At 38.2% G+C, this 10,447-nt stretch overlaps 1 protein-coding gene across 1 annotated transcript; it reads left to right on the top strand.

Annotated features, from left to right (window-relative positions):
- The first annotated feature begins 1,260 nt into the window (after positions 1-1,260).
- On the top strand, positions 1,261-2,433 carry APOBEC4 (apolipoprotein B mRNA editing enzyme catalytic polypeptide like 4). Its single transcript, XM_004391456.1, is given in 1 exon segment — positions 1,261-2,433. A coding segment is annotated over 1 exon segment (1,173 nt).
- Positions 2,434-10,447: the final 8,014 nt, after the last annotated feature.

The raw sequence follows: 10,447 nt of genomic DNA, 5'->3' as shown, positions 1-10,447 counted from the left end.
CATTTGCTCCACTGTCTCGAAATCTATGAAACTGGTAAAGTTATTATGCTGTCTTAGGCTGGTGTCGTGGTTTGAATTACGTCCCCCCAAAAATGTGTGTATCAGTTTGGCTAGGCCATGACTCCTGGTACTGTGTGATTTTCCTGTATGTTGTAAACTTGCCTCTATGATGTTAATGAGGGAGGATGGGTGGCAGTTGTGTTAGTAAGGCAGGACCTGATCTACAAGACTGGATTGTGTCCTGAGGCAATCTCTTGAGATATAAAAGACAGAAGTGAGCAGTGAGAAAGGGGGACCTCATACCATCAAGAAAACAGTGCCGGGAGCAGAGCGCCGTCCTTTGGACCAGGGTCCCTGAGCAGAGAAGCTCCTAGTCTGGGGGAACACTGAAGAGAAGAAGGCCGACAGAGAGAAAAAGCCTTCCCCTGGAGCTGATGCCCTGAATTTGGACTTTTAGCCTACTTTGACTATGAGGAAATAAACTTCTCTTCATTAAAACCATCCACGTGTGGTATTTCTGTTGTAGCAGCACTAGATGACTAAGACAGCTAGATTCTCTAGAGAAGCAAAACCAGTAAAGTGTATAAATATATATATAGAGAGAGAGAGATTATATCAAGGAAACAGCTCACGGGATTGTAGAGGCTAGAACGTCCCAAGTCACAGGGTAGAGGCCTCTCCCAAGTCACACAGCTGCAGAAGGTGGCAAACCCAAGATCGGCAGGTGGGAGAGCAGGGCTCCTGCTCACAGGCTGTGCAGATCGACGAATCCCAGGTTTGGCAGATAAGCTGACAGCTCAAGTCCCAAGAACGGGAGATGAGACGACAGGAAGCAGCCGCAGGATCCAGAGAGAGCAAAAAGCCAGAACGTCTGCTTATATACAGATTCGGGCCACACCCCCAAGGAGACTCCCTTTTATCTGACTGGCTACTTACAGTATATTTAATCATGGGAGTGATTACATTAAAATACCGAGAATCATGGCCCAGCCAAGTTGACACACAATCTTAACCACATGCCTTTCTCTTTTGTTTCCTCCCTACCCCCAGGAGTCTAAATAAAGATGGATTCTGAACTTTCTGGTCTATGGATATCACTCCCTTTTAGAATCAAAGATGCTACTTTAGTTATTGTGCTACCTCCTTTAAAGGATGATATGACAATAAATTAATGCATTGTGTTTAGTTTTTCCTGTATGGTTTTACATATAATTTCTCTTCGTTTTCTAGGGTTGCAGCTAGAAGACAATAAAACTGGAAATGGAGCCTTTATATGAGGAATACCTAGCAAACTGTGGAACAACAGTAAAACCTTACTACTGGCTTAGCTTCTCTCTAGATTGTTCTAATTGCCCTTACCATATTCGAACAGGTGAAGAAGCAAAAGTTGCCTACACAGAACTTTATCAGACTTTTGGATTCGCTTATGGGCCAGTGCATCCTCAAACAAAACACCTCTTATTTTATGAACTAAAAACTTCTTCTGGCAGCCTGGTGCAAAAGGGCCATGCTAGTAGTTGCACTGAGAGCCATATTCATCCAGAATCAATGCTATTTCAGACAAAAAGTTATCTTGACTCAGCCTTATACAATAACGATGGCATCAGGCACATCATTCTGTATTCCAACAACTCTCCTTGTAATGAAGCTACCCACTGCTGCATCAGCAAAATGTACAATTTCCGGATGACGTATCCAAACGTTATTCATAGTATTTACTTTTCTCAGCTCTATCGCACTGAGACTGACTTTCCTGCCTCAGCGTGGAACCGTGAAGCTCTCCAGAGCCTGGCCAGTTTATGGCCGCAGGTCACTTTGAGTCCAATAAGTGGTGGGATTTGGCATTCTCTCCTCAACAACTTTGTGAGTGGTGTCTCAGGATCAACCGTTTTCCAGCCTATTTTACCTGGAAGAGCACTGGCTGACAGGCACAATGCGTATGAAATCAATACCAGAGCAGGAGTGAAGCCTTATTTCACTGATGTTCTTCCCCAGACAAAAGAGAATCACAACCTAAAAGTTCAGTCAGCTTTAGAGAGCTATCCCTTAAACAATGTCTTTCCCAGATAATTTTTTCCAGTGACAAGTGGACAGATACTACCCAGCCTGATCCCAGACCCCAGGATTCCTATCATTTTTGTGCTGGTGCCTTTCAGAGACCTACCACCAATCCATGTGAATCAAAACCCATCTAAACCCAGGAATGTTGTAAGGCACTTAAACATGCCTCAAATGTCGTTCCAAGAAACCAAGGACCTCTGGAGACCTCCCACTGGAAAGACAGTGGAGATAGTGGAAATCACAGAACAATTTGCAAGTAGCAAAGAGGCGGATGAAAAGAAGAGGAGGAAAGGGAGAAAATACAATCTACATCTCTACGGCCTGAGATCAAATAATTATCAGAGAACTTCATACATAGCAAGAAAAATCTAGAAACTTTCTCTTTTAGGCCTGATTCAAGATGGAGATAAATCAATGCACTAAAAGCAAAACCTAAATTATTTCCTATATCAACTATTATAAAGTGATGCTATTTTTCACATAATCTAAAATGTTTTCATAAGCAACTTGATCGCTCTCCTTTACTTTTTGAAGTGACAGTATCAAATTGGAGCCATTAGTACCTTGCTAATATTTTGGTGCAGAAAAGTAATGTCATTATTCTAGTCTACCCACATCATCTTTCCACTAAAAAAAACCATGGACTAAATAGCTTCCTAAACTGGTTTCAGTATAAAAATTTACCGTAAAATTGCAAAACTTGCCTGAAGTTACTGACATTAAGTGTTGTTTGCAAGAGCAAACCAGTAATTTTCTATTCATTGTTAATCACGGACAAAAGATTTTAGGCAGCCTATTTTTTCTAAAGTGATTCAAAATAGTTTTGTGTGAGGAAAAGCTCTTCTGCTAATTGATATTATATAGCTACAAAATTGATTCTGAAACCTAGCCACCCACTCCGTTTGATCTTTCCCAGCTCAGGCCTCTTTCGCCTGAGCAAATTATAGAAGCAGAATGATACAGGAGACTCTCAAGGGCTCCCTCCATTTCATACCTATAAGATCCAAACCACTCTCACTGGTTTTCAAGGCTCCTCCTTTGTCTTTTTGTTGCCTTGTCTCAACAGCAAGACTGGAAGCTCCAATAGGGGAAGCACTGTCTCTCTCCCCTTTTTGGCTTTCCCCTTAGGAAATTTAGGAAAAGTAGTCAAGTGCCTGATTAAACATTCTGCAGTGGGTATTATTTTTCCTAGCACCCATTCCACCTACTTCTGATACAGCTCCCCAGTGCATAATTTGTAAGTAACACTTCCCACTTTTCGGACCCCTTCCTCTTTACCAGTTCATATCTGTACCCTCTCTTAAAATCTTGTTCAAAGCATAATTCTCCCAGGAAGTGCTCCCTGACTAACCCTCTGAGCATTTACATGAATGCACTTTGCTTATGCTATGTTAATTCACATTTGCTGTCTCACTTCCCTCTTGGAAATATGCAAAGATGCATTACAAGAAAATGGACATTCATTTATAACTTGCTATTAAATTTTTTTAAATATATGTAAAAAAGTAATGCTAAGCTAATAAGACAGTTTTGCCATTAGAAGAAGAAACTTAAAACACATAATATTGCATACCCAAAAAGAAGGAAAAGAGAAAAGAAAGGAAAGAAAAAAATTGTTTTATGAATATAAGCTGCTACTGTGATTAAAACAAACATGAATAAAAATATTAAAAGAAATTTTTATTGTCTACAAATTTTTATAGAATTAACCAAATATAATCATATTGTGGGTATATAGTGATTATTATTTAAAGAGGTGCTGCTGAAGTTTATTATTAGATCATGAAACAGTATGTCTAAAGTTAGGGGTACAGAGTCAAAAACAAGGACCACAACATGACAAATTCAGCATCTCTGACCATGATAAAAAGAGATCTGATTAGTTACCATGAAATCTATCTCCAAAGTGGTCAAAAAGATCATTACATCAGTCAGGCTACAAAGGATGCAATTAGAAACACAGTCTGAAATCAAAGATGCAATTATACTTCAAATGTGAACCTGGATATCAATGGTATGTAACAAAGAGAGAAATGTTGCCAGAACCTTAGGAAAGAAAGTGCCTTTGGCAGTTAAATTTTTGTACTGGTCAGATGAGACTCAGGCGAGGAAGAGGAATGTTACTGAAAGGTCACCTGAGACCAGGTGAATATACTTAAGCCTTAGACAGGGACTATTAACAGACCATAAAGAAAATATGGCTGTAGAGAAGTAACCTCTGCTTTTCCATCTGTAAAATGGGAGGAAAAATGAGCTAGTTCATCTTCAAGGTTCCTTTCAGCTCTGTTCGCTATAATTTGGCATACAGCAGAACAACAGTTCCACAAAGTGAGATCTTACAGGGCAGTAACTAGGTCTTTCTTCCTATATTGCTCAGTCTACTGCTTGCCACTCAATGGTTTCCTGGTCATGTTAAGCTGGCCCAAAGATTCAGGGAGAGAAGTTGGGATGCTCCACATCACTTCAGCAAACTGGCAATAGTGATATTAACGAATATCAACACTAACACACATATGGAAACTCCAAATAAGGAAAATACAAATCACTTCCAGCCAATGAAGTAAAGCCTGTGGTGTGGTTCTCTGAAAAGGGCCAGCAGGGCATTATCTTGGTGAATCTACCATGGTTCAGGGTTTGGCTCTCAGCTTTGTAGGCTCAACTACATACTTAGTACAAGGAGAGTGGATTTATTAATCAGGGACAGACTTGCATTAACAAAGCAATCCTAAGATTAACATGTAAAAGCTAATGTATAAATTTCTAGTGAGACTTAGAACGATCTGCAGCTGTACATTCAAGTCATCTAGCCAATATAGCCTCTCCATATAGATAAACTACATGAGAAACCAAATTACAATCAGAAGGTTGTTTTGTAGATTAGAGGAGTTCATCATGTGATCCAAGAGCTTAGTCCTATCAGATTGCTTATTGCAGTGGGGACAGATACCTGCTATTTGGAATGAAATGGTGGGCTATGCACAAGGATACCTGTCCCCTGTACAGAGTTGGGGTGTGCCCAGATTGCAGAAGGGAATATAAGCTTCTATAGCCAACTCCTATCGTGGCTGACATCAATTTTCTATGGATGTTAGTATGTTTCATCAAGCTACAATCTAATCCTGCCAGCCTGGGAGCAATTCTTATCTCTTTAAACTGCTGTCATAAACCTTTTCTGATCCATTACGATTCAGTTCAAAACATTTAACTCAGAGAATGGAACCAATCATTTTATTTCCACCTGTTTTAAGGAAAGCCACATGATAAACTATCCTAATTAAAAATAATATTACTAACAAAAATTAGTTGGGTTTCTATACACCAGCAATGAGAAATCTGAAAAGGAAATAAGGGAAACAATTCCATTTACAATAGCATCTAAGAGAATAAAATATCTAGGAATACATCTAAACAGGGACGTGAAGGACTTACACAATGAAAATTATAAAACACTGCTGAAAGAGATTAAAGAAGACTTAAATAAATGGAAAGATGTTCTGTGTTCTTGGATTGGAAGACAATATTGTTAAGAAGTTAATACTACTCAATGTGATCTATAGATTCAATGCAATTCCGATCAAAATTCCAACAACCTTCTTTACAGAAATGGAAAAAACAATCCTCAACTTCATGTAGAATGGCAAGAGGCCTCAAATAGCTAATGCAATGTTGAAAGAGAAGACCAAAGTAGGAGGACTTGTACTTCCTGATTTTAAAACATATAGCTTCCGTAATTAAAACAGCATGGTAGTGGTATAACAATAGACACATAGACCAATGGAATAGAATTGAAAGACCAAAAATAAACCCACACATCTATGGTCAATTGATTTTTGACAAGAGTGCTAAGTCCATTTGATGGGGAAAGAAGACTCTCTTCAATAAACGGTATTGGAAAAACTGGATTACCACATGCAGAAAAGTGAAACAGGATCCACGCCTCACATCATACACAAAAACAAATTCAAAATGGATTCAGGACCTAAATGTACAAACTAAAGCGATAAAATTCTTAGAAGAAAATGCAGGGCAATGCTGTCAAGTCTAGCTTTTAACAATGGATTATCTAATATAATAACAAAAGCACAAACAGCAAAAGACAAAATAAATAAATAGGACTCATAAAAATTAAAAACTTCTGGTTTTCAAAAGACTTTACCTAAAAAAGTGAAAAGACAAGCTACTGACTAGGAGAATATCTTTGGAAATCATACATCCGATAAGAATCTAATAACCAAAATAGATAAAAAACTTTCGACAAATTAACTACAAAAAGACAAATAACCCAATCATAAAATGGGCAAAGGACTTGAATAGACATTTCACCAAAGAGAACATTCAACTGGCCATCAAACACATGAAAAGATGCTCAATATCATTAGCCATCAGAGAGATGCAAATCAAAACCATGATGAGATACCATTTCATTCCCACTAGGACAGCTAAGATTGAAAAAAAGAAAGAAAATAACAAATGTTGGTGAGGGTGTGGGGGAATTAGAACCCTCTTCCATTGCTGGTGGAATGAAAAATGGTACAGCTGTTGTGGAAAACAGTGTGGCGATGCCTCAAAAAACTAAAAATAGAACTACCCAGCAATTCCATTCCTGGGTATATACCCCAAAGACTTGAAAGCAGAGACTCAAACAAAGACTTGTACACCAATGTTCACTGCAGCACTATTCACAATAGCCAAAAGATGGAAACAACCTAAATGGCATCAACAGATGAATGGACAAACAAAATGTGGTGCATGCATACAATGGACTACTACTCTGCCAGTAGGAGAAATGAAGTCTTGATACATGCTACAATATGGATGGAGCTTGAAGACATTATGCTAAGTGAAATAAGTCAATCACAAAAGGACAAATATTGTATGACCTCACTTATATAAAAAGACAAGAAAAGGCAAATGTATAGAGACCAAAGTTTATTAGTGGTTACCAGAGGTGGGAGGGAGGGGGAAAGAGCAGGTTAACAGTGATGGAAAAATCACACTGATTAAGGGTATGGTTGCACAGCTAATGATTGTAATTGATGTCAATAAGTTGTACACCTGTAAAAAGCTGACTTGGCAAAAGTTGCGTGATAGATACATTTACAACAACAACAAAAAAAAAAGTAGCTGCTGAGGCTGATTATGTACAACCAAAAATCTGAGATTTGGTTCCTTGGTTTGGAGATTTAAGGTCATGGTTTCATGGGACATCCCAGCTAATTGGCCTAATAACGTGTTTAATGCTTCCGTTCTACCTCCTAGTTCATTTCATAATGCCTGGGGTCTTAAAAGCTTGCAAGTGACCATCCAAGGCATGACAATTACTCTCTATTTGCCTGGAGCAACAAAGGAAGAAGGAGTGTCAGGAATAAGTGGAGGATATGGAATGTGTGGCTAATTACCTCCATGAACAACTGCCTCCTTTGCCATGAAACCAGAAGATCTGGATGATGCCTGGCAACCATTACTGCACATTTTGATCAAAGATTCTATAGAAGACTCTTTGATCAAAAAGGGGAAAATGCAGAACACAATTTCAAATTCTCACCGACTCTAGACTTTATGGAGCCATGGGGGTTGGATGAACCCCTGAAACTGCTGCCCTGAGATAATCTTTAAAACTTAAACCAAAAATATCCCCTAAAGTCTTCTTAAAACCAATAGTTTCGCTAAATTAGTGAAAAATGTCTGCTGTGAGCATTGTGGTCTTTTAAGAACTATAGGGGATTAAAATGACAACAGTAACTGCAAAGATTAGATAGGAACCTTAGGGGGTAGTGAGTTTATGTTAATGGAGGAGGAATAACTGAGAAAGTGAGAATGGTTGTACAACTTGAAGAATGTAATCAATGTTACTGATTTGTACATGTAGGAACAGTTGAACTGGTGCATGTTTTGCTGTGTGTATTCTCAACCACAACAAAATAAATTTAAAAAAAAAGAAACCCAGAATGTTAACAGCAAAAAAAATAATAATAATATTACAATTACCTGAGTTTGCTGTATGTCAGGCACTTTTCTGAGTACTTGATCCTCCCAACAATCCTGTGAGGTAGATGTCTTGGTTATCCAGTGCTGCTCTAACAGAAATATCACAAATGGGTGGTTTTAACAAACAGAAATTTATTTTCTCATAGTTTAGGAAGCTAGAAGTCCAAATTCAGGGTGCTGGCTCTAGGAGAAGGCTTTCTATCTCTGTTGGCTCTGAGGAAAATCCTTGTTTCTTTTCAGTTTCTTCCTTAGCAATCTTCATGTGGCTTAGCACCTATGTTCTCCCATCTCTGCTTGCTTGCTTCTCTTAATCTGCTCTTTTTATACCTCAAAGGTGATTGGTTTAAAACACACCCTACACTGATAAAGCCTCTTACCATACCAAAGAAAACCCATTTCCAAATGGGATTATAACTACAGGTGTAGGGGTTAGGATTTACAACACATATTTTGGGGGGACACAATTCAATTCATAACAGTATTATTATAATATCCATGTTACAGATAAGGAAATTATGGTACCAAGAGTTTAAGTAATGGTCCAAGTAATAAATGGCTGAGCTAAAACCCAAACCCAGGAGGTCTAGCTCCAGGACCCATTCTTAATCATTATGCTTGAATGCCTTTCTAATTAATAATGCAGACTCACTATAATTGAAAGATAGTCTATTTTTCAACTGTAGTGGAAAAGTCAATATCTAGTTAATACCTGTCCTGTGGCTTTTCTGTAATTCTACTCAAACCACCTGCCCAACAGGCATCCTCTGGACTATGGGAGCCAGGTAGGCTGTGGTAAGCTAGGGTGGAGAACTTAAGTAGGTTCTAGATCCTACAGCGTTGGCCCTTTCCCTACCCTACTCCGTGTTACCCAGGACCTCATATCAAATATAAATCCTGGGATTATCTTACACCTTGAATGTCCCTTACTATCAGGGATGTACCAAATCAGGGATCCCAGGCAATGGAACATCGCTTTATTGCCCCATTTAGTTAAAATTCATTGAAATTACTAATTAGCACCTAGTTATCGCTCCATACACCAAAAAAGTGCTATCTTTGGTGGCAGACTAAATACTACATAACAGGCTCTATGTCTAGTCTCGAATACTGAGAAAAGGTAGAGAAAGCTCACAGGTATATCTGAAAAGCAAACAAGTATCCTTTAAAAAATTTTAATAAGGTTTTTTTCAGGTTAACAATTTATAGTTCCTTTTAAGCTATTGTGTGGTTTATTTTGACCCTTGATACATGATTATATCCTTATTTTTAGCACAAAGGTAAGTATTATAGTTGAGAACAGTGGGAAGACTTATGAAAGTAGAAACTGGTGATTAAGAGCACAAGCTTAATCTAACAGACCTAGTTCCCATACCAGTCTGCCATTTGCTAATTAACTGAATATTTCTGGCTGAGTTACATAATCTCTCTAAGCCTTAGTTTCCTCATCCATAAAATGGGAACACTAATTCCTAGGCCCTAGAGCTATAGGGTCGCTATGAGTTGGAATGGACTCGGATTAGAGCTAGTACAGCGTGGTGCAGTGGTTAAGACTTTGACTGCTAACTAAAAGGTCGGCAGTTTGAATCCACCAGCTGCTCCTTGGAAACCCTATGGGGCAGTTCTACACTGTCCCATAGGGACAGTAGGAGTTGGAATCGACTCAATGCAATGGGTTTTAGAGCTATTATGAGAATTAAATAATGTGAGTATGGGGCCTATTGATCAAATGTCTGACACATAGGAACCACTCAAAGTGGTTGCTATTATTAATAAAATATTAACAGGATAAGGATAAAAAATGAGAAAGCATAGGGGTTGCAGTATCTTTCAAATAACATCAAAACTATGAGTTTGAGACGGCTATTTTCTATAAGAACTAAAGATATAAATTACTAGAATTTGTAGCAATCAGCTGAGGGGGATAAAAAGATTGCTTTTAGTATTTTGCTTAAATAGTAAATACATAGTAGCAACAAGAAAAGTAGAATGTCCATGGCCATGGAAGATATTAAAGTAATTATAAGAAAATATTTTGTGCAACTTCTTGCCAATAAATTGGAAATCTAGATGAACTGTATGATTTTTCTAGGAAAATATACAGTCTAAAATTATATCAAAATGAGAGAGAAAGCTGAACAAATCAATAACCATAGAAAATAAAGGTGATCAAAGACCTACCTCTACCAAGATTAGCAAGCCCATATAGTTTTGCAGGTATATTCTATAATTTTCAATGAACATGTTATGGATTGAATTATGTCGCCCCAAAAATGTGTGTATCAGTTTGAATGGACCATGGTTCCTGGTATTGTGTGATTTTCCTGTATGTTGTAAATCCTGCCTCTATGATGTTAATGAGGGAGGATGGGTGGCAGTTGTGTTAGTAAGGCAGGACTCA

The sequence above is a fragment of the Trichechus manatus genome, unplaced genomic scaffold (assembly GCF_000243295.1).
Source record: "Trichechus manatus latirostris isolate Lorelei unplaced genomic scaffold, TriManLat1.0 scaffold00021, whole genome shotgun sequence".
Classification (NCBI taxonomy): Eukaryota; Metazoa; Chordata; class Mammalia; order Sirenia; family Trichechidae; genus Trichechus; species Trichechus manatus.
The sequence above is the reverse complement of the archived record's forward strand: the minus strand, read 5'-3'. Positions and strand labels throughout refer to the sequence as shown.